This window comes from Buteo buteo, chromosome 4 (genome assembly GCF_964188355.1).
Source record: "Buteo buteo chromosome 4, bButBut1.hap1.1, whole genome shotgun sequence".
Lineage (NCBI taxonomy): Eukaryota > Metazoa > Chordata > Aves > Accipitriformes > Accipitridae > Buteo > Buteo buteo.
The window spans coordinates 29,833,572-29,857,235 of NC_134174.1; the positions used below are offsets into that span (position 1 = coordinate 29,833,572).

Here is a 23,664-nt window from a genome sequence, read left to right on the forward strand (position 1 = left end):
AGCCCCACAGTACAACCTGTGCCTGAGACCAAGAGGGGTAATTTCTTCTCCCTTTGCCCCCCGCCCCCCCCCCCCCCCGACAAAGGATTGCCAAAACGAGAAGGCGATGTGCTGCCTGCTGCCCTCCCAATCAATGACCCTTCCTACAATGCTGATTTTTCCCCAGCCCAGTCCAGCAGAATCTATACTTCTAAATGTGTTTCCAACCAGCTGCCCAGCTTGGTATTGATTTTAATTACAGGGCTGCGAGCAGAGCCGGGGAGCCACTCTCAGGTGGGGCTGGTGGGGCTGGAAGACCACGCTCCAGTGCCTTTTCTTGACGAGGCAACTTTCAGCATCACTCCCTGCCTGCGGTGGGCAGATGCAGACGATGCCCTGTTACACCGCTGCCCGCTGCCATGACAAAATGTTCTTGTTTTTCCGGGGTTTTAAGGGGAGAAAGGTGGGAAACGGGTACCTGAATGTAATGTCTCGTGCTATTTGCAATCCCAGGGCATCTGCATGCTGCCAGCAGCTACAACCACAGGCAGATCTAGTTGGAGACTGGGCAGGGCACCAAAAACGGTTACATCCCTATAGAGGCAACCACGTTTTGGGCCACCGTACGAGGGGGCTGTGTTAAACATCTCGCTTGGCTTGGCTGGGGAACAGCACATCACGGCTCTGGATGCCCACAGGAGCAACGTGTCCCAGGTTTGCATCTCCACCTCGACGGAGTTGTCCTCAAGCAGGATGCTTTCCCCGTCCTGCTCTGGCAGTGTGCCTGCTGCATGGAGGAGGTCTCACCTTCACCGTGAGGATGAATCCAGCGCTATAGAAGGGGTTTTCCCGGTCCAGCGGCCCATTCAGGGTTAAGGCTCCACTAATGTAGTCCAGCGCAAAGATGCTGTTGGTGTTACCTGAGAAAAATAACAGGCAGCGTGAGCACAAGCAGCTGGTACCGCCGATGCCAAATGGTGCTCGGGGTAACGCAGAGGAAAGCGGGAGGACACGAGCCTCTTCCCCCTCCATGCTCGACTGGACCCGGTGTTTGAAAGAGAGGTTTTACAGAGCAGAACCCGCTGCCAGGCCAGGAGCTCCGAGCTGGGCACAGGCTGCAGTGGGCTCTGTGAACCCCGCGCATTATCTCAATGTGCTTTAAAATGTAATGGCTGTAATGATCCTCTCCTCTTCTCACCTGCCCCAGCTCGGGGCTCACGATGGTGCTTTCCTTCCAACAGCCGATAAAGTGGCGAATGCTGCAGGCAGCTGAAGAATTTCAAAGGGTTTTGGTTATTAAAATATGCAACAGCACTGCTGAAACCCGGGCCGAATCCAGGTGCTCCCCTCTGAACAACCACCTGCATTCGCAGGGCACTGTGTCCCTGAGGTAGACATGACCTCTCTCTCAAAATAGAAGAGTTAAGGGACATCAGTCCAGGTTAATCAGAGGAAGGTGCAGACGGACCAAGCTCACAAGTAATTCTTCGCGTAACAAGCAGTAGCTTAACTGTGGGGACTCTTGCCAGAGGATGCCGAGGATCATAAAAGTCCACACGTATTCAAGGAGAGACTGGGGAGGTTAATGAAAGAAGAAAAATCTATCAAATAACAGAGAAGCCACATGCAGCTGAGGAATTTTCTTAGCTGGACATATTTGGTGCCAGGGAGAGTATTAGGGTAAGTACTATAGGCTCTTGCCCTGCTTTTATGCTCTTGCCAGATATGTTGACCCCATGCAGCTGCTTTGTTTTCCTCTACTTGAGCCAAATTTGGCCTCTGTGCCGGCTCTTATATGCAAGCAACCAGACAAGGTGCCATGGAAGGCTCTATTGCCTCCGCCGAGCATCCTATCCTCAGCTCGACTCCTCCTCTGGAATTAGACACCCAGAGAGGATTAAGACAACGCTCGAGTCTCACGGCCAGCAGATGCTAAAAAGGCAAATGTCCTGCACTGGGAATGCCCTTGTGACAGTCCCAGGTCCTCTCTCTATCAGCCAGACAAAAGAAAGCAGTTGGTATGTGGAACCTGGGATACCTGATGCCAGCCTGACACAATACGAGAGGAGGCTGCTGAATTAGTGATGACCAAAGAGGTTATACACAGGCATATGGCCACCCACACCACTCCCCTCATCATCTCACAGTATGCAGAAACCTCTGATCCAGCCCCAAATGGGAGCGAGGAAACCCTGCAGGTACGCTATATTCGTCCCAGTCAAAAATAAACACCCCCCCCCCCCCCCCGTCTTCTCAATATATCTCAGCGCGAATGAAACACACACAACATTTGTCATTTCCCTGGAAGGGAGCTGCAAGACAGATCTGCTGCCGCAGAAACTTGTTTCCCATCACTCAGCATCCACCCCGCTCCCTTCCCATCCCCAGTTTAACCACAGCTGCACCTTTTGTGGGATGGCCAAAGCCTCCCGGTCCGGCTCTCCCCTCCCTCCCAGCCCCAGGAGCCACCTGGCCTTCACGAGCCGCTGGCTGCCAGCATCTCCTCTCTCTTCCAGAGCCCTAAGTGCCATAACACCTTTCTCCCCCATTACTGAGCCTTTATATCTTCCTCTTGGACCGAATGCCTCCCATTTCTGTCCTTGGTCCTCTCTTCTCTCCATCCGAAATGGCCCATTGACTGCTAGCCAGCTTAATGAACTGATGCGCGGCTACTTAAAGTATTAGCAGCAGCCTTGCTTTTATTTAATCCAACTTTCGCTGCCATCCATGAAGATCTCTAGTCTCCTCCGTTGGACGATTCCCCTCTTTTCATCTTGACTTCCCACCTTTGCTCTGTAATTTACGGCTGACTTTTTAAGAGACTTCTTCTGATACCAGCTTTGAAGGACACTTCACCAGATGTATTGAATAGTGCTGCAAGGCATTTAAATGCTCCAGGATGCCATGTTGCCATGGTAAAGTTTATGCATCAGGGCAATCTTGGTACACTCCCCCTAATATAAAGTGTAATAAAATACCTTTTTAATCGCAAAATACTGTTCTGCTGACAGGAATCTGTAAATGTGGAGACCAACGGATTTTAGTGGAAATAGGTCAATGGGGCAGGAATTTGACACAATGGACTAAACCCAGTCGAGCTCCATGTCCTAAAAATGGTTATGTGTTTCACATTTGACCACAGTCATTTTCTGAAGGATGGACGAATAAATTAGGGACTCAAATACCCTCCCAGGCTGCACATCAGAGGCTTTTCTCTAGGCTCAGCCTCCCCAACACCTCTCAGATGGCAGATATGCATCTGATGCCCTCCGGGGCGCCTTTCTGCTAGCAGAGAATTGCCGGCTTTGCAAATTAGCCTCAGAAAGGAAAGAGGTGTCTCCAAACTCGTCCCTCAGAGGCCTTTCATAATTTCCTCTACAATGCCTCTCCAACTACCGCTTCATTATTCCTCTGACCAGTGATCCCCGCTGAAGTACTTGCGCTGCCGAACAATGCGCATTCCCCCGAGATGCTTTCATTGCAAAAATCTCTCTAATCATCTTCGCATGTCTTCACTTTCCTCAGAGCAAGGGGAAAAAAAAAAAGGGGGGGCAAACCAGCCAATTTTGTCTTTCCCTCTCCCCAGTCTCTCACTCTCCCCACTTCTGTATAATTTCTCCTCCCCGCCTGGTTCTCCCATTATTTCTCGGTCATCTTCCTGACCCAGGAAAAAGCCGAGCCTGAATTAAGCACGGCTTAATCTGCAGCTGCCGGTGCAGACAGGCACACCGACTGATGGCTTTCAACCCGTTTGTCCGCTCCACTGCTCTCCCAGCACTTGCTCCGTCCTGCTCCCAGTTGCACCGGTTGCAAGCTCCCAGCTGGCCACCGTGGTGTCCTCGGAGGCAGGTGGATGCCATGAGCGGAGCCAGCTTCTGCCCGTGCTGCCCCAAAACTCTGGCCAACGGCTTGCGTGGCCAGCGGCCAGCGCTGCCTGCCGGGCACGTCGACAGAGCAAACAGCGGTTTGCTCGTGGCTGGTTTTGAAGTGATACCGCAATGCACAGACACGTGATGGAGAACACGGAGGGGATGGAGAACCTTTGCAGGGATTTCAAACCCAGTTGAGATCCCCAGATAATCCTGTTTCTGGGAGGACGCGGAACGGCGCAGACTTTTCCGTCGCTAAGTTTGCGCTCTGCAAACTGTTTTAATGACGCAGACAGGAACTATTGGGGCCACACTTGACAGTGAAGCCAAGTGACCTTCAAGAAGGTGCCCCTGCTGCCCCCCCTCCTTCGTGTCCCCCTCGCATTCTCTCTCACGAGCAGCGCTCACGCCATGGCACGCACAACCTTCTGCTCCGCGCCAGGCAGGCAACGAAACGATCGCTCCCTTGGCTCAGGAGTTACCAGCTGCTGGACGTGTCCCTGCTCGAGCCATCTACTGCCTAGCCTGAAGTCTGAACCACCAAAGCATGTCTAGATGGAGACCAAGGACTTCATTTCCATGCCCAAGACCATGCTCTGGTTTCTGCTAAACAGAGGTTTACATGTCCTCCACCTCCTTCCCCATCCGGACAAGGATGTGGCACGTTCACAGAGAACCAGGCGATCCAGCTCCATTGCGCAGAGCAGGCAAAGCTAAGGAATAAATGGGTCTTTCATCAGCAAAGGAGGAGCTCTGCTTTCAAGTGCTGGGAAAGCAAAGATGGCTTTAAGAAAAGCAGGGCAGGGAGGAGAAAGTAAACGTGAGGCCGCCTAGGAGGTAGCATCCACCCCAGAGGGACATCCCATAGGAAGGCAGGCTCTGCTTCGACCTCATTGCTACCACTGGAAAGCCATGGAGCTGGACACAACGCAAGGCAGGGGACAGCAGGAGAGACCGGGAGAGAGACCCAGGGTAGGAATCAGAGATGGGGCAGAACTTAAATGATGGGAAGGGAAAGGCTGAGCAGCAAAAGGGAGCACAGAGAGAAGGAAAGCAAAACACACAATGTTTTTAAATACTCACAAAGACAAAGGAAAGGTGAGAACAAAAAAAAAAAAAGAATGAACTTTGGGACAGCAATATGAATGCATTTCTGGCAAACTCGTTGCTCTCACCTGGCAAGGAACAGGCTTGCTCAGGACATACGAGCCCAGCTTCTTGTTATGACATGGGTAAAAGGAGAAGGAAAACTTTGCCATCCCGCTGTCCATGTTGGGGTACAGGGACAGCAGCAGCTCCTACACCCGCCACGGCCGGACAGGGAACCGGGGAGGCAGGAACCAGTGTGGCGCTGGGTTGGGAGCAACAGGATGGATGGCAGTAGCCCATTCGCAGTGTTTTTCCAGGCTCATTGAGGAACGGATGGTGGCATAGGCATAATTTTGGAGAAACACTGCTATAACGAGGGGTTTTATAGATGAGGGCCATAATGTTTAATTGCCCTCAGCCAACGCTCTCACAGTTTAAAAAGGCCATTAAAAATACTGGCTCAGACCCAGGGAAGAAAAAAGAAAAAGAAAAAGAAAAAATATAAAAAAAAAATATAAAAAGAAAAAAGAGAAAGATAAAAAGAAGAAAAGATAAAAAGAAAAAAGAAAAAGAGGAAGAAAAAAGAAGAAAAGAGAAAAAGAAAAAAAAGAGAAGAGGAAGAAAAAGACATTGATGTCTCCTCCTTCTTCCCTACCCCTTTCGCCTTTGAGCATTGTTCAAAACCCTAGGAGAAAGAGATGCAGCTATTGCCCAGCTCTAGCGAAGAGCTACCTGTCAGCCAGAGGAAGCCGATTTCCCTGCGCAGAAGAATTTTCCCACCCCCCTCTACACGAAGGGCCATTTGTATCAGGGAGCTGCAGCCTCAAAAAGCACAGGGCTTGCTGAGCCGCTGAACTTGGAGCGGATGACTTTCATGAGATGTGAAAGGGGAACCCATCACGCACCTTGTGCCGGATAATTTATTAATCAAAATGTGCTCCGTCAGGACTCCTCGGCACTGAAATAGATGCTGTTGGATGTGGTTCATAGAGTCAGCAACAGACACAGTTATCATCGTATAAATAGTCCATCAGCTGCTGTGACCACCTCGCTGCTCTTCACCTTGAGTTTTTGCCCCCGTGCGATATGCAGGGAAGCACACCAGGGCAGATACTTTGCCCCACGCTTAAATTCAAAGGGAACAAGTTATTTCCAAAGGAAAAGGGGTTATTACAACCTGAGCAATATTTCTTCATTCTGCGTGAAATCAAAATGCTCTAAAAACCAGTGCCCGTTTCTCCCGCTCTGGACTTTGGTTTGCTCTTCTTCCCAGAAGATGCAGCTCTCTCTGGGACAACCGATTCGAGCCCAAAGCTGCGTGCCGGCACTCCTCCGCACACGCCTGCTCTGCAAACAGGCATTTTTAGTATCTTCCCCAAAAGATTTAATTGCCCGTTCTAGCACAACTGGCAGAATTTCTGATCTTGCAGAGCCACAAAAGAAGCTTGGATTAAATGCTCGCACGGTTCCCTTTTTTAGAACTGAATGTACAGTACGAGAAAATAAAAGGAGAGATTTATCACCTGAGGTGCAATCCCCCTCCCGAAGTCCCCGGGAGCTGCAGCCGGGTACCAGAGAGGAGAACAGATCCCGCAGAGTTTAAAGGTTCCTGCTCTGAGTGTAATTCACCACGTGAAAGGACGCTGAGTCTTGGACCACAACCACCGTTCCCCCACGCCATCTAAAATATGCTCAGTGGCTCAAAGGGAAGGCAAATCATCAGCACCGCCTGGCTCGGTTGTTTTCCTCCCAGCCTTTCTTCTTTCCATGAATCTAACCCTAAAACCTGCTGCAGGAGAGCAGCCAACAGCTGGATCGTGAGTCAAGGCAGCAGAGCAACGCAGGGAAAACTACCCTAAATGTTTATTTCACTCATTTCTGTAAACGCAACACTTAAACCTGCCACCCGAGCTCGCAGAGGATTTTGTCCTAATAAACAGGGCGCGGAAGACGGCGTGTGTTCCCAGAGAGAACGGGCTGGTCAGGGCTGCCTGGCACCGCTACCTCGGGGCAGCGGTTGCAGAACATGCTCTCAGCCCGCAGCCGAAGAATGCCTACACGTAATAAAACTGGTGCTTTCTTAACGGCTGCTGTGCCTGGGCTGGATTGAGAGACCCACAAATCACATCTTCTGCCTCTCCCACAGCAGTAGGCAGACTCATCAGGAGAACATGAAAGGAGTACGCTGGAATATGCCCGGTAACAGGTCTGAATCAGCTTTTAACATAAACACCGCATCTCCAGGCTCAACACCTTTCAGAAAAACTTCCATTAAAAACCAGCTCAGAAACAGTTGTTATCTCTAGCCCCAGCACGAACAGAGACGGCGGAGGTTCATCCTTCTCCAGCGGTTGCCAACATCTTGAATACACATTAAATCCCAGGAAGTTAGGTAGGAAGTCCCAGAAATTAAACAAAAAATATGCTTTTGTTTTGTATTTACACATAAATGGGAATGTATAGTTTTAATTACTGAAGACCATTTGCTGGGGGACCGCCTGCCACGCGAAGCATTATCCCAACCGTATCTCTTTCTAGTGATTTCTGGATTGCCAGGGAGCCAAAGCAAGATGCCAACGTGACGACGAAGCATCATTAGCAGCGGGGAGGAAGATGAGGAGCAACGGAGCCAAGAAAAGAGGGGCTGTGGCCGCAGCCACCATCTCTTCTTTGTGCTGTCTCATCCCCTTGCATTGGCAGGGTGGAAAAACAGCCTTTGATGAATAACTCAGCGTGAGGCACTTTTCCACCCATCAGCGTGTCCTCCTACAGAAATGTTCTGCTATGATGACTGCCTTTAAATCACACTGGAAGGCCCTCCCAGCAGGTGTAATTTATGAGGACTTTAACACCCTAGTAGTTCACCGAATGATCTGAATGTGGGAAAAAGCCGGCGCAATGTAGGCCAACTGGCAACGGGAATATTAAAATTAGTAGGTCCTATTTCCAAGGATTCTCCCTGATGTCCAGTTTAAGGGACTCAGGGAAGTGGTTTGCTTTGCCTTCCCTTCTTTGTTAAGTCAGCTCAAAACACGAAGGGAGGTGTCAGCAGCTGAAGGCTGGGAGACCTCTTTGGCCACTTTATCTCAAGGGTTCATGCTGCACTTTCAAAAGGAAGGCAGCGAGGGACTCCAGATCTGTTAAGACCATGTAAAACATGTTCTGAGAGCTGCTGCACTGATTTTTTACAAATATATATATATATTTATGAGATATTTTATTCCTTAGCAGGAAAACCAGAAGAAAGGCAGAGAACAATTCTTTTCAGACACACTTCCTTCTTGCTTTTGTAACTCACAATTGTATTACGTCGTGCAAATAACGATTTTTAATTCATGCTTCCCTTGGGATGCACCAGCTTTAGGAAGTGAGTGCTTTGCCAGAAACTGCATCAGTGTCCTAAAACAATCAACTTTGGGGAAAAAAAAATAAATAAATGCCCTAAGGGTTTCTGAAGAGCCCTAAGGACCAGCTTACCGACGGAAAGCCCCGTGCTCCCTCCCCTCTGTCCTGCAGGGCTTTCCAAGGCCCGGGAAGGACGTAGGGATTGCCCTTGTGCAATCTCCCATTGCCCATCCATCACGGCACCTGAAATGTGGCAGGCAGGCAGAGAGAGCCCCGGGACCCTTTCCTCTGCTTTAACCCTTCGACGCCTGCCCAAGCAACACAGGTCACCTTCACATCTTCATGCCAGGAGACATGAAGTCTCCTGACTGTCCTGGAAATAAATGAAACCCAAAGTTTACTGCTAGCGAGAAGAGCGCGAGACTGCGGTCATACAATATGTTTTCCTAACAAGAGCTCGCAGGCCAAAGTCCCCTCCTGCTTATTAATTCAATTGCCATTTAATTCACAATAAAAAACCTTCTCTTAAAGAGCCAAAGGATTCCCCGTGCCCCAGGCGACGTGCAGCAGCAGCAAACGTGAAAACACACTGCCGTCTGCAGGCCTGATCCTGCCGGGAGCGCCGGGACTCTCCAATTTCCACCGGGAAAATCAATCTCTGTTAGACCAGAGAGTTCCCCTAAATGAAAAGCCTTATCTAGAACAGGTCGTGTTATACAACAAGTCACTCGCTTTGCCTGGGAAATGAAAGATGATGAGGCAGAGTCCCCAGCACAGAGGCTATCTCCATAAATCTGCCAAAAAGGAACTGTGGATTACTTTGCTGGATTAATTATCTGTCCTTCAAACAGAGTCCTGACCTCAACGGCTGAGCATCTCCAACCTGTCAAAGCAGCCAGGGAACCAGGGAGGGAGGGCTTTTGCAGGGCACCGGCCGTGGGCTGCCTGCACCCTCCTTTTTGCCTGGGAAAAGCAGCAGAAACACCCGTGGGAGCGACGGGAGCTCCGGCAACGACCAGCCTGTCGGCACGAGGGGCTTGAATTGCGAGGTCTCGATGTGGATTTCTTTTTCAAATGGCCTTTTGCAAGGCGGTGATGCCACTCCTTGCAAAGCACGGGGTGAAAAAGTGTGTGTTTTCATGGGGTTAAAACACTCGGATTGGAAGGAAGGGGGAGAAACAACTGAGTGGCTTTTCCCTGTAATATATGGAACTGATTCCCAGTGCAGGCAGGCAGCAGGCAGGCAGCAGGCAGGTCTGCCCTGACAGGACAACTAGCCAAAGCCATGACACAGCTAGATCGGCGCTCCTCTGTCATTTCAGGCTTAACGGCTTTGTAAGCTGGCGGCATAAAGTTAGATCTTAAGTCTTATTTTATGTGGTTATGGTTAATCTTTTAGTTTTATTGTTTTCCTGTCAGGGGAGGACCTTGTGCTGGAGATAGCTGTATAAATAAGAGCTGCTGCAGTATATCCCGAGGCACAGCTACCCGAGGGATGGAGCTGAATAGGACACCGGCAATTCCAAATTAATTTTTATACCCCACCTCCAAATCATACCAATGCTTTAGATATTAATACCGAAGGAATGATAAACAGCTAGATTGCTTTTCAGCTCTCTCGCTGCTGTATATTCAACCCCAGCCGGTAAAATCAGACCAGCCACGTGCGAGCCCTGTACCTGAAGACCTAGGAGAGCTGGGAAGAGGCATCATCCATCCCTGCCGTGAAATGGGAACAGCACCACTTCCACCTCCCCTTGTGCAAGCGAGCTGAAGAACCAGGTATAATTACTACCTCCACCAGCCATTTTCGCTTTTGCTTACGGTTGGTTTCTAATTTAATTTGCTTCCCCATTCGCATATGTTAGGCTGGGTTTTTTTTGCAAAATTGCCATAAAAATTTACCAGCTCAGGCACAAAATCTGCTCGCTGACCTTTACCATTGTGATTGAGGATAATGACAAATTAATTAGGCTTTACCTGCCTGCCAAAAAAAATCGCTCACCTTGGGCGAGCAGGATTTTGGAGGCACGCAAGCTGCCGGTTCCTGTGTCTGGACTCTCAGACCTCAGAAGGTAACATCATCTTTCAAAAGCCAGAAGCAAATGATGGAAAGTATAAAAGAATGCCTTGAGAAGAGTGGGGGAGGCACTCACACCCTTACTGACTTCAGAAAAAAAAAAATTTTTTGCCCCATGACCAAGTTTTCTTTAAAATTTGCCCTCAGGCACGCACCTCGGCCGCAGTCTGGCAGCCGAAGGGAGATGGCGAACTCTGGCTCTGTCAACAAACTCAATTCAAAGTGGAAGCGGAGCGTCCTGAATCCCTGAATCCTTCAGGGATTTTGGAAACCTCTGCCTCAAGCCGAAGGTAGGGTGAGGGTGGGGAGGAGGCAGGAGGCGATAGCGGGTGTCTGGGGTCATCCCTCAGTCCGTCCACGGGCTGATCCTCCCCAGCACCACCACTCTGCAGGATGCTGGTGCTGACAGGAGAAGGTCTCCCGGCCAGTTATGAAAACGCTCTGCAATACTCGTGTTTGGGAAAAAAAAAAAAAAAAAAAAAAGGCAGTTTAATCACTCTTTGATGTATTCTGTCTGATTCTCCGATATGAGAGCTGCCACCCACCAGGCGGGACCAGGGGCAGGGATTAAGTTCTTGGCACATGCAAGCAGATGCGAGGCTGTTTGCAGTGATGTGCCTGCCCGTCACTCCGCGCCCCGCTGCCACCAGGCTCCGGGAGAGTGCCTGGCTCCCTTCCACCATCCCTGACGGCTACCCTGGCACTGAGCGAGGGACGCTCGCAAAGGAACGTCGTGGCTATTTCGCAGGAAAACCAAAGATAGGCAAGAAAATGAGAGCGTGCGTGAACATTCCAGGTAAAAATCCAGGTTTTCTTGCTTCAGTAGAGCAGCCGTGACTGTCCGATGAGCAGAAAGCCTGATGTGACCATGAGCGGATGGGTGCATTTAGCAAATTAACCCTCTATAGATTGCACGGTTGTTTCTGTAGGTGTAAGCCATCAAATAAAGGCTCTTGGAAACCCAGAGCTGTTTGTATTGCACCGGCACTGACAAGGGAAAAGTAGATTCCTACAGTATAACCCATACTGAGTCAGAAAAAGGCTCCGTGGCCATCAGCAGGTGCCCAAAGAAGGGTGAATAGACAGGACAAGGGTGATTTTCCAGCTGCTGACCATTTTCAGGCTTTAGCTGGGTGAGGTTTCTGTAAGCTGAATGCTTTCACCAACCTCACAGTAGTTCAGCAGCCTCTGCAAAATTAGTTTGAGGTTTCAGTCCAATCTCCAGAGAAAAAGGGCCCGTATCAGCCAAAAGAAAGTCCTTGCTGCACTTTGGCCAGTTGATACACGCAATCTGGGGGAACCTCTCATTTAATTAATGCTGGGGCAGCATTAGAAGAAATTGCAGAGGGAATTAGAGGAATAAATAATCCTTGCATCTTCAAAGGCAGACTGACCTGGATACTTGCAGTCAGGATCAGTGGACTTGAAAGTCAGGGTGAAATCACCTTGACCCTAAAGATTTATTAAAAGAGCATTTGAAATGGCTGGGCTTTAAGGAAGAGAAACTGGGAAATTATTTCCACACGTGTAGCTTGAAGGAGCTGCCAGCCAGCACCCAAAGCATGTGGCACAGTGAGGAGAGGAGGCACTGCTGCTATTTCTTGCTGTGAAGATTCCCCCTGAAAGCAACGCCAGAAAAAGGGTTACAAACCCAGGCCCACCAAGCTGCTCCCTCGCTCCTTGGTTAACCCGAGTAATCCGACTGTCTCCAGGGCACAGCCCCACAAAACCAGTGTCTGAGTGCAGCCCAGCGAGCGTCACGGTCTGCCTTGGATATGGCAGGGGTTCGCTGACCTCAAGGCATCTTAAATGACACGGGTCCAGCTCCAAAAATCGGTCTTTCCAAAATGCAGCTGTATTTTATCTGGAAATGCCTGCCCAGACTGCCCTGCCCCTGCTTCTTTTGCCACCAGAAGAGGTCCCCAAGCTATGGACCCAAAGGAGCCGAGCATTACCCAGCGAGGATCCATGGGTCACCGGCTACATCGGTTTCAGCAAGCTACCCACACCTACTGGGGAAGGTTCCCCAGGCTTCAGAGCCAGTCCGTGAAGGCAGGATTAATCCACGTGGCTCTCAGAAGGCAGAAACCCTTCACCACTCTAATTAAGCTTCATTCTCTAGCCCTGCACCCTCGCGGGTCCAGCCCACTGCCTCCCAGCTTGCGAAGCTCCGGCAGTGCTTTGGGAGGGCAGCCCTCAGCATGGAGGTTTTTGGGAAATGCCACGGAAACCACCAGGAGCTGTTCAGCCCGTAATCAGTCCCATTCTCTCCCTAAACAATAACCACTGCACCGCCAGCAAGAGTTTTACGCCCGGCTCTTTGCAGGTCTCCTCCATGGCGTTGCATGAAGCGGAGCTGTTTGTGGCTTGTTGGTAGGACTGAAAAGTTTCGCTATGAGATATTGTCAGATTTGTTAGAAATAACGTCCACTGCTCGAGGATAAGGAGATGCCACAAATGATGCGCTCCAACAGCGCCGAAAACAAAGAAAGCTTTTCAGAGGGGTAAAAGCTTTCAGTCGTAACAGTAGGTTACAGCAATTACTGACACTGCATCAAATGAGCGAGCAGTACAGTCAAGGAGAAACTTAGCCAAATATGATTTCCCAGGCACGGGATGTACAAATACTTATTGCAGGGTTAGCTCCTCCATCCCTGCTGAGCTCCCCGCCACATCCCCGCCGAGACTTACCCGAGACGATGGTGTAGCCGATGCCCCGGGGACGGCCCTTGTCCTGATCGATGGCCGTTATCATCCGCACGGTGGTACCCTGGGGAGGGAGAGGAGACGATGAGTTACAGCCACCCCGGCTGAGTGCTGCTGGGGCTCCCGGGGCACCGTGCCAAGGCATTGTACCTCTTACCATGGGCCACGTGCTTAGGAAAGCCTGTGCGAGGGCAAGGCATGTCATGGAAAAGTCCCATCACCTGCTTCTTGGGGCAGTTCGGGCTCACCGCCCATCGCTCCTGTGCAAGCTGCAAAACTCCGCTAACCCACCCCAGGATGTAGCTAGTGATGCTGAGGGCATGACCAGGAGAACGTGTCCTCGAACTGAACCACCGAGCAGACTGAGCCTGACTGCGCAGTAGGTTTGTACCGGGACAAGTGTCCGTAGGGACTGGAGAGAGCAACCACCAGACTCATTCCCCATGTTGCTCATCCCCTGCCCAGAGGAGGGGGATTGGAAGGAAGGTCAGTGTGGTAAGCACAGCTATCGGCGCTCGAGGAAGAAGAAGAGGAAGGAGGAACTGAAGGTGCAGCATTGGCAAAGCCAGGACATGCCTCCTCACAGCAGCACAGCTGCACAGGCTCTGGCTGACAGGCAAAAGGATACGCTCCTCCACCACAGAGATTTTCACTCCACAGTCCCTCGAGAACCAAAGGCAACAATTCCCTCTCACCATGACCTTCCGCACTGGTCACTAGACTGGTTTTATCTACCACTGGCTTCCTGGTTTCAACTGGTCCTCTTCTCCCCCTGCATTCTTCAAATGAGGCACCCCAGGTGATGAGGGATGCTCGTGCTGGCCATCGACATCCAGCTGCATCACTAAGTGAGCTGCAGAGATTTTAATTGAAACCTTTAAGAAGGAGGAGGAGGAGGGATGGACAGACGCTGAGAACAGAGGATTGCCCACAGGCAGGAACTTCTGCAACTGCCAGCTCACCCACCTCATCCTCCATCCTGCAGGACAGACCTGTTTCCTATAGCCCAGCAGAAAGGTCCATGAGGCCAAGAGACCCCCAAACCAACAAAGAACATAAAAGTGATACAAAATTCTTGTTTAGTTCTTTAAAGAAAAACATCATGTGCTTATGTCAACTCCATAAGCTGTACTTCCCCCGCCGCACTGCAGTGAGCCCATGTGAATACAAACACATGCACACGCACATAATTAATGTAGTGTGAAAAAATTTACAACTCAGCTGTTCTTGTTTTCATTGGATTATTAATAGTGGGAAAAGAAGCAATTTTTTTTTTTTTTGCCCTCAAAGGAAATGTCAACAGAAGCGTTTGCATATCTAACGAGGGAGCAGCATTGCGTTTGCCCTGCAATCCATCAGTTGAAGGCCAAAGGGAAAGCTGCTGCAGAAACATCACCAGTGGAAAAGCAGGGACTTGCCGTCTTCCCCGTCTTTCAGAGCCATGCTCCTGCAGGCTCGATGGAGATGCTTTGGTGCTGCTGGCCATAAAGAAGGCTCCTGGGGCCAGGCAGACTGCCCATTCCCTGATCTCCGAGGGCATTTCAATGGACTCCTTAAGTAAATCCACGTTATTAACCGAGAACATTAGCCATAAATCCCAGGTCACTGGCCTTTGAGCAGCATTTGGCTGGTGAGGCTCAGGAGCCGCCGGAGAGCCTCTAAATCACCAGCAATAACTGTGCCTCCCAAAGGAGCAGGGACAGATAAAAAGCACAAGAAAAGTGGGAAAGGAGCAGGTGGGAAAGCAGAACAAGGGATGCAGAAAGGAGGGCAAGGCAAAGTGGAGGAAAAATAAAAAAAAAAGGGAGAGGCGTGCAATCCAGCATGCTCTCCCCCAGCATACTCTGCTTTAATCTGCCGTCCCCAAAGGGCAGGAGTGAGTCCCGCTCCGCTCGCTGGCAAAACGAGAGCTCCCCTGTGGCAGGGGCGGTGGGTGAAGGCACTTGGTCCATCTGACAGCTCGCTCATCGCCTGTCAAAAAGCGAGGGAGCGGCGCAGAATGATAAGCGTCGCCTGCCGTGCGGCACATTTCAAAGGGAAGGCAGCTGTGGGAGAAGGCAGGGCTCCCGCGATGGCCGAGGAATAGCAATTGGCCCGCTGACGCTGCGGCCGCTTTATCTGCGGGAAAGGTCCCTCCCGTAGGAGCCAAGGGGAAGGGCTGTCGGGAGAGATAAAAGGATGAGCGCAGATGTTGTAGCAGGGAAAGTTTGGGAGGGGAGGAGGGGGAATCTTGTTCGGATATCTCAGCAGCACGTGCCATACAGACATCCATAGGAAAGAAATGATCCAGACATCCGATCTCAAGAATGAGGGCCGCTAGAGAGCACCCTAAGGTTCACCCAATCCTTGGCAAGCCTGTGATAATGGCTTCCACGCACGCTGCTGGTTTTTGAGATTGGGTCTCCCCCTGTTCTCCCTGCAGCCCCGTGTGTCGTCTCCTTCTCCACAAGCCCTTTCATCAGCCCCTCCTGGGGATGAGCCACACTTCACCGGTGACCGACAAACGCATGCCGTAGCGGAGCTGAGCTCCCTACCATTCGTGGATGCCGTCTCCTGGAACCACAACAAGGGCACGGATATGGGCACCTCTTCACACCCTGCCCGGTTTCCCTTCTTCCTGCCAGCTCCTTAACAAGAGTCTCCCAATATCCACAAGACTGGCAGATCCCAGCTCCTGGGAACGGATGATCCCTCCCTGAACATCCACACAATGTTTAGGATCAATCTTGATCCTTCTAAGGAAGAGGCTGAACAAGTGCCACAGGACAGGCATAAAGTTTATCCACGTTGCTGGTGGCAATTATTGGTTTTGTAGTGAGTGACAAGTGATGAAGACAGCCTCAGAGCATGATTGTTCAGCACGGTCAACAACAAGGAGTATTCCCATTCAGCATGCGTTGGAGTGAGATGATGTGACGCGAAACATGACACTACACACAGGCTGTACTCATCTGTTAGTACCTATGATGATCATGAAGCGCCTTGTCCACCATACCAGCAGAGATAACCAACCAGAGCGGAGAGACTAGAAATGGCAAAACACCCCAAACTGAAACAAGCCCTTGATCATGGCCATACCACGATGGCAAAAATAGGTCTCGAGCCAACCACATCTCAACAATTTCCAGTTTCTCTTCCAAAATCCTATCAAACCACAACACTATTCCTTTCCCTATTTAGGTCTTTGCATGGCAAGGACAGGAGATGCTGTGCCCTGACTCCCTGAGACAGCCAACTGCACCCCTAAATCAGATCCTCCAACTGTCTCTTGCCAAACACATCTAGGAAGGCTTCCACTTACTCATGGAAACTCCAAGTTGACTTCCAGCACCAACAGCTCTGCCCAGGGCTCACCCCACGTATTTGCGGCATGAACCTGTGGCTCTTAGAAACTCCCAAATATTCCCGAGGTTTCTTAAAACAAGTAACGACTTGCCTACCTCCCGCAGACAACGGTGGCTGCAAGGAAAGGACTCGGCTGGTGGGTATAGACCAAAGCACCAGAACAGAATAACTTTCTCCCTCTAGGGAAGGAGGAAGAAGGTTTAGAAAAGTAATAATCTGGAAAAGCCTATGCTTAAAAAAAGGCAAAGAAAATAAAGAATGGCACATTATCCAAACAAAATCTGAGGGTTTTTTGAAGAGGGGCAGGGGTAAATCAATCCTTTTTTAATAAAATCCTGAGCTTTTAATAAAGTGTTCACACTGATGGGCTGGAAATATTGTAAGAAAGAATTAACTCAGAGCTATGAAGACTCTAGGGCAAAAATAGCACTGATTCTACATTATTTCTTCAACCCAAGGAGTTTCTGAGGAGGAGGGGGATGGTGCTGAAGAATTAAAACTGTTTTAATGATATTTGACACGTACCTGTACCATGCTATTGCAAGGGAATACAACTGCTAGTCTTGGGACCACGAGCAAGCGGGGTTTGCCCCCCCTCTTCCTTCACGTGGCTCCCTGTGGGATAAAGCATACTTTTATGGGCCTCAGCTTGTCTCTCAGCGAGCGGATTCCTCCTCTTTCATCCCCAAAGTGAAGCTGCGATGCTGGCTGGACTATGCACCAGCTGAGGTCCAAAAGCAGGGCCTCATCACACCAACAGCATCTCTGCAAGGGGAAATGGCCCCTCTCCTCCAGCCCCTGTTAACTTGCCTGGAAAACATCGATGATGCTATCCAGTCTACAGACGCTGTGAGGACGAACACCCAAAAAGACCCAGAGGATGAAAAATACAACAGCACCAAGCTTTGCCACAGCTGCAAGCAGCTTTGGTGCACTCGGGTGCCCTGGGAGAGATGTCTGAGGCGTGCTGGGACGATAAACAGCGTCAAGAAAGAAGATACAACACCTCCAGGGACAGTAAAGTCCCCGCTGCATCCTCTTCTTTTGCCTGATAAGAAATTTCTTTCTTCTCAGTGTCTGAATAAGCATGTGCCCAAAACTCTTCTAAATCGTGCTACCAGATCCCAGCCTGAGAAAAATAAGAGCTACAACAGCACTCCTCTCCCCTCTCGCACCCCTCCACCCCTTTTTTTTCTTCTTCTCTTACAAGATTAGGGACTTGAAAGGCAAAGCACAGCCCAGCGTTGCAGCAGGAGGAGGAGGGGGGAGCGCTTCAGAGAGCTGCCACGGCAAAAAAAATCCTATTTCTCACTTCTTAATTCCAGTCAATTCCAGTCAAAGGGCTGATAGAGATCTGTTTGCGGTAATTTGCTGCAGTTTATCCACTCTTTTCACCTTCTATCGGCTCTTCACTGACGGGCTGGCTGACATGCTGTTACTCGAGTGAGGAAATTAAAATTTGATGCAATAATCCCAAATAAGAAGGATTTTATTAGGTAATGTATACACTTTAGATGAGGTATTCTTCCCTGATACATTGATAGAGGAACACAGACATGCTGTGCACCACAGATAAAAAGAGAGGCAAGAGAGACGGAGAGTGGGCGCGTGGAGCAGCAGCAAGTCTCCGCTCCGTAGGTTTGGGGCTGGGATGTCTCGAGCACATTTTGACCTGCTGAGCCCAACGGCAGGGCAGATGTCGCCCACAAATGCACTACGGCCCGTTGGCTTGACTTGGAAGCCTGTTTTTGGACAGGAGTTGGCCAAGCCCAGACTCCTCACTCAAATTTGCCGTTAACTTTTTGGTAACCAAGCCATTCTGCAGCGTGACAGTTTCCAGTCCACGCTTGCGACTGGCTCCCTCGGGTGGTAGGGCAGAGCTGATGACACTTCCCATGGAAAGATGAAAACGCACGTGTTAAACCCCAGGCTTGCCATAGCAAGCCATATCCTTGTTTCAGCCAGCAGTGGAGATTTCTCCCGGGAAGGATGGGACTTTGGGTCCAAACCAGAAAGCAGTACCCCTCAAAAGTACCGCCCGTGTTCAGCAGTTGTCATCTTCACTGTGTCTCTGGTGGCACCTATCCATCTTGGATATCTCAATTCCTTTGGAGACATTACATGGGGCCAAGAGAAATTACAATCTCTAAACCCGTCAGAAGACATGCTGACAGTTTGGTGAGCGCTCCTTCATTCATTCCCTGCGTCAGGTTACACAGTGATTATTTGCTGCTTTGCCTACTGCAAACAGTGTACGTTCTGGGAATAACCGTGATGCGCATCAGTGAATCAACACAAAGAGATTGTTGAGCTCCAGCCTTAATATATATCATTAATTTGAGAGAGATCCCCAGATCCCCTTTGCTGGATACCAGGTCACTCCATGACGGTGACGCAGTCTATAATTTTTGATACTCATGGGACTTCCATTTCGATAATTTCATCTAAGGCTTTTTTTCCCCCAGTTAAGGGTGATCTAAGTTGCATTTTTTTCTTCCCTGCAGCTCACGCTGCCCACCACAGAAATACTCCTTAATCTCAACAGCATTGAAATGCATTGAAACTTTCACTTCATGAAAGTAATTCATGAAGCCATTTTTTGGCCATCTTCAGGCCAGCAGACAGGTAATGTGCTGTCTGATGGCGGGATTTGTGACAGTAGGACTCAGCCCTATTGATCCAGCACTCTCCCTGCCGTCAGAGCCAGCGCTTTGCTCCAAAGTGAAGAAAAAAGCATAAACTGAAGTGAGCTGGAGTTCCCTCTACCACTGCATGAACTGAGCCATCAGGGATTTCGGATCCAGTGCACCAGAGACATTACAGGATGCACGTATACTACAGATGCCTACACTGCACCGCAATTTTAGGACAGAAGGTTTTTCCATCCATATATAAAAATATTTGCCCGATAGGTGAAGCGATGGGATGCACAGCTGTGCCTTGGGAAGGTGGATGCCACTGAGCCGGGCTGGTGCTTGGGCTTGGAGGTCCTGGGCACCCTTGCTGGGAGCAGAGCTAACAGCTCCCAAAGCCAAACCTGCCCGCCACACTCCCCATCTTCTGCTACGGGGAGGGGGGGGGGGGAAAGCCCTGCTGCATTTAGAGATCGGGAGACATTTTCCACAAACAGCGAGTTTGCTGACAAACCAAGTTTCAGAAGAACTAAAATGATTGGATCAATTTGGCAAAACCTGGGGGGAAAATGCTCGAAGTGCTGAAATGGCTGATGATTCTGGCATTTTCAAAACTGCCTCGTTTCAGGAATGTTTACATTTTTCTTCAACTTTTCTATTAGAACTGGCATGCATATACACTGTGGGGAGGAAATGGGGTGACTGTGTGCTAAGAACAACAGAAAGCCTTTTTAAAAGAAAAACGTTTAGGAAAAGATTTTATTTAGGTTTCAGGCTTCCCAAACCTCCTTGCTTAGGCTGTCTTTTTTAAAAAGGGCAAAATGTTTTGGAGCTGGCTTGAAACATGTTGTTTCAGAAAGAGAAAGGTTCGCCTCTCTTTGGATGCCATTTGGATCTCACGATGCGGAGCGTTTGCACGTCAGCATGGAAACAGGGCTCCGCTTTGCACCCAAGCTGCAACCATCAGGGCAGAGCAATGCACATGGGTGGAAGGAAGGACGAATATCTCTGCAAAGAGGTTTTCCTCCAGCTCTTTTGCGATACCTTGTGCTTTCTGTCCCAAACCCTGCTCCATCCTCCCTTGGCCCCCCTGTGCAACACCATGGTCACGCATGTCAGAGCGAAGCAGCAGCCCTTACCGGAGGCGAGTTCTCGTAGATGTTCGTGCTGTAGGGCAGGTTGATGAAGATGGGGTCCATGTCCTGCACGTCTGTGATGGTGATTGCCAGGTTGGCCAGAGTGGACAGCGGCTTGTTTTTATCTTGGTCCTTGAAAAAACAAGGGTGGAAGCAGGGGGGGGGAAGAGAAAGAATTTCTATCAGAAAAATAGAATTATTCAACAGTATTAAGTCTCTCACAGTTGTAGCTGGGTCAAAAATTCTAAATAGTCCGGGTAATCACCTCGTTTTCAAGCTACCTGCTGGAATTATTGTCCACTATACCTCCCTCTAAGCCGAAATACAATACGCATATCATTCCAGCGTTAGCCCTTTAAAATAAAACAAGCACCACTTTAGTTTTCATCACATTTTGGGTGGAAAAGCAGCAACACTGTTCAGCATACACTTCAAAATATAAATTCCCTCCTAATGTAGATACACCCTAGGGCACCCCCGCGCCGTGAGACCCAGGTCTGCTTGCCAGCAGACTTTCATACCAGCACATCACAGCCGAGCATCTCATACCCCCCAGCGCTGATGCCTCCGCACAGCTTGGGCTCTGTCGACTGGAACACGACAAAGCCCACCAGCTCCCTCGCGTTTCTGCCGCTCTCCGTAACCCCGCGGGCTGCGTTGCAGTCGCAGCTTTATTCTTTTCTGCGTTTGCTGGTCCGAGCTTTGGCGGAGGGTACGTACGCCGAGGGCTGCTTCTGGTTTCGTAGGGTGCCTCAGCTCTCGCGCAGAAAGCAGAGGGGAAACCTGAACCGCAGGATACATCCTCGCAGCGGCAACCTCCTTTCTACTGGGCTAATGGTTTTGGCTCCAACAGACTGCAAACCTCTCCCTCCCGCCTTGCACGGGGACTGGCAGGATCAGGGTAAGCAGGAGCTGCCTTTTGACGCAAACCAAGCTGCTTCCACAGTTGCAGGGCCACAAGCACGCAGCAATCTTGTGAGGAACAGCGGTGGCCTGTGAACGCTTTGATGCTCCGAGCAGGAGCATCATCTCCCTTACAGCCCATCACAACCCATCAGGATGGAGCCGCAAGCACTTTCCCAGAGCAAGACCCTTCTCCAGCAGCCAACGCAACAGCAGTGTGTGCTGCCACCCGTTTTCTTGCTGGACCCTCATCCCAAGGGTGCTCAAAAGTGACCCCAATGCCCACAGCCCTGTGCTAGAAGGAGCAGATAACACACGAAGGGAAGGAAATAAATCTCTCCTTACCCCCTAATCAAGCACTGTGGTGAAAGGCGACCATTAGAGGTTACCGCACACTTCTGCAAAATGGCTCTGAACAGCAGCAAGGACTGATTGCCAGAAGATTAATGTTAATTTAAACCGTATTCAACAACACAGCTTGTACATTATCCTCTTAACCTGCAGGCCTCAGCGTTTATGGCCTGGATGGATGCTTGTTTCTGACTCGCACTCTGCTGTTAGCGTTATCAGGTTGAAGTCTTTTGTTTCTTCAGATAATGTTTTTTTCCCCTCCCCTTCACCTCTTAAATTTTGGTTAAAGTATTACAGACAGCACTAAAAAAGCAAGCGCACTGCAAGTTTCCTCACCCACTGTCTCTCATAGTGCCCTTTCCAGTCTCTTTCTGCCCTTGCTGCCTACATCCCTGGGAGCGAATGGCTCCTGCCTTGAACCACAGCTCCATGGCTCTTCTTGCAGCCCCTGCAGCCACCCCGAATTCCCCATCACCCCAGTTCCCACTCCGGACCATGCCAACTCTTCATCAGGCAGGCAAGAGACTGCATTTGCTCTTCCAGCTCCTGCTATCCTGGTGTTGCTTATCCTTCTTCCCGGGCTGAGCTTTGCCCTGGGGTTTCTCATTGCCCTTCTGCTGGAAATTACCAGTGACTGAGCCGAGGAGTTGTTCCCACAGCTGCAATCAAGCCCAGTTCAGAGACTTAATATTGAAGTCTTTGAACTCCCTGAGCTGGAAATCGCTAGAAGCCAGGAGCGTATTAGGTAGCAAGTACCAGATATGCCCCCATTTGATCTTTGCTGGCAGCTGCACCAGGGATACAGGGCTAGATGGAGCGGGATGGACCCAGGTGACATCCTTGTGTCCTTGAGAAAAACCAGAATCCGCCGTGTAGAAGAAAGGTATGTGGCCATCAGGGCTTGTGTTTGGTCCCATGTTTTGTAACCCACTGGACAGTTCAACAACACATCCTGGGAAAGCATGTTGGTGACAGAGACCGATAAGGAAACAAACAACGGGAAAGGCCTCTTATCACTAGAGTACTTAAAATTAAATGAGGTACATTTCAGGAAAAATAAGCTCCTGGGGAAAATTCCACAGCCTCAGACACGTAGAGATTGGGCTGAAATATTGAGCTGTTTGCCTGTGGCCCTGCGAATGCCCAGCCTCCGTGGCCGTGGAGAGCAAAGCAGCCCCGCGCAGCCCTCCACATCCTCGTGACATTTGTGGTTCGGCATCAAGGCAATGATCTTGATTGAATCACATGCTTCAAGAGCTCTAGCCAGCTGCCTGGAGCAGTCAGGAAGGTTTTTCACCCCCCTTTCCTGAATGCAGAGTTGGTCAAATGTATCATAGGGCTGAATGTCACCTTCCTCTGTTGCGTCTGAGATGGGAAAGGAGCCTTCATCCCGAGCGCCTGCTTGTGCAGCGCTCCTCACTCACAGGCTCCCCATCGAGCTCTGGCTAGATTTGACCCCAGGAAAGAAGTTTCCCATTCAGGTGGGGCATGAATTTGCCATGGTGGCCACCTGGACATACATCTCCCAGGGGTCCCCTCCCAGTACAGTGGTATTGACTGTAATTAGGACCTTGGTTTCTCCCCTGTCCACTAAAATTTTAACTCTTGGTGCCTGAACTTGGAGTGAGGCTCAGGAGGTTTAATATAGGTGAATCCACTTGTAATAAGCCACGATGCACAAGGGATGAGACTGGAGAATTTAATGGTCTGTATGCCCCGTGCTGGCTTTTTTCACCAAGGGAGCTGCTCGCCTTTACGCAGGAGGCCCCGACACGCGCGAGATGCTGTTGGAGAGGTGCAGCCGTGCTCCGCGAGCTGCACAGCAGTGAAATGAAACTACCCAGGCACCACATTGCTATAACACCTTCCTAAGTGGAAAATGCCGGATGAGCCCGAGAAGATGCCAGAGTAAGGCAATAAAACAAGTAAGCAGCAGCTCCTTCCCCATTGCAGTCCCTCCAGAAAACACCTCCTCCTCTGCAGCAGCCGGGGTAAGACTCACCGTCGCGTTGACCTGGAGCTGGTACGCTTGAGTTACTTCGTAGTCCAGCTCCCGTATCACCGACACGATGCCACGGCCGCTGTCGATGGCAAAGAAATTGGAAGGAGGCTGGAAGGAGTAAAGCACGCTGCCTCCTGCCCCCTGGTCTGGATCCGTGGCATTCACTATGAAAATCGGAGTGCCCACTGGTGTATTCTGGAAATACAATAAAAAAATAATATGTCGG

At 50.2% G+C, this 23,664-nt stretch overlaps 1 protein-coding gene across 1 annotated transcript in view; it reads right to left on the minus strand.

The window, feature by feature from the left end:
• CDH23 (cadherin related 23) overlaps positions 1-23,664 on the minus strand; it is a 212,050-nt gene that overhangs the window by 93,136 nt on the left and 95,250 nt on the right. Inside the window, 4 exon segments of the mRNA XM_075025382.1 lie at positions 787-899; positions 13,054-13,132; positions 20,186-20,314; positions 23,439-23,633. Coding sequence (XP_074881483.1) covers positions 787-899; positions 13,054-13,132; positions 20,186-20,314; positions 23,439-23,633 — 516 coding nt within the window.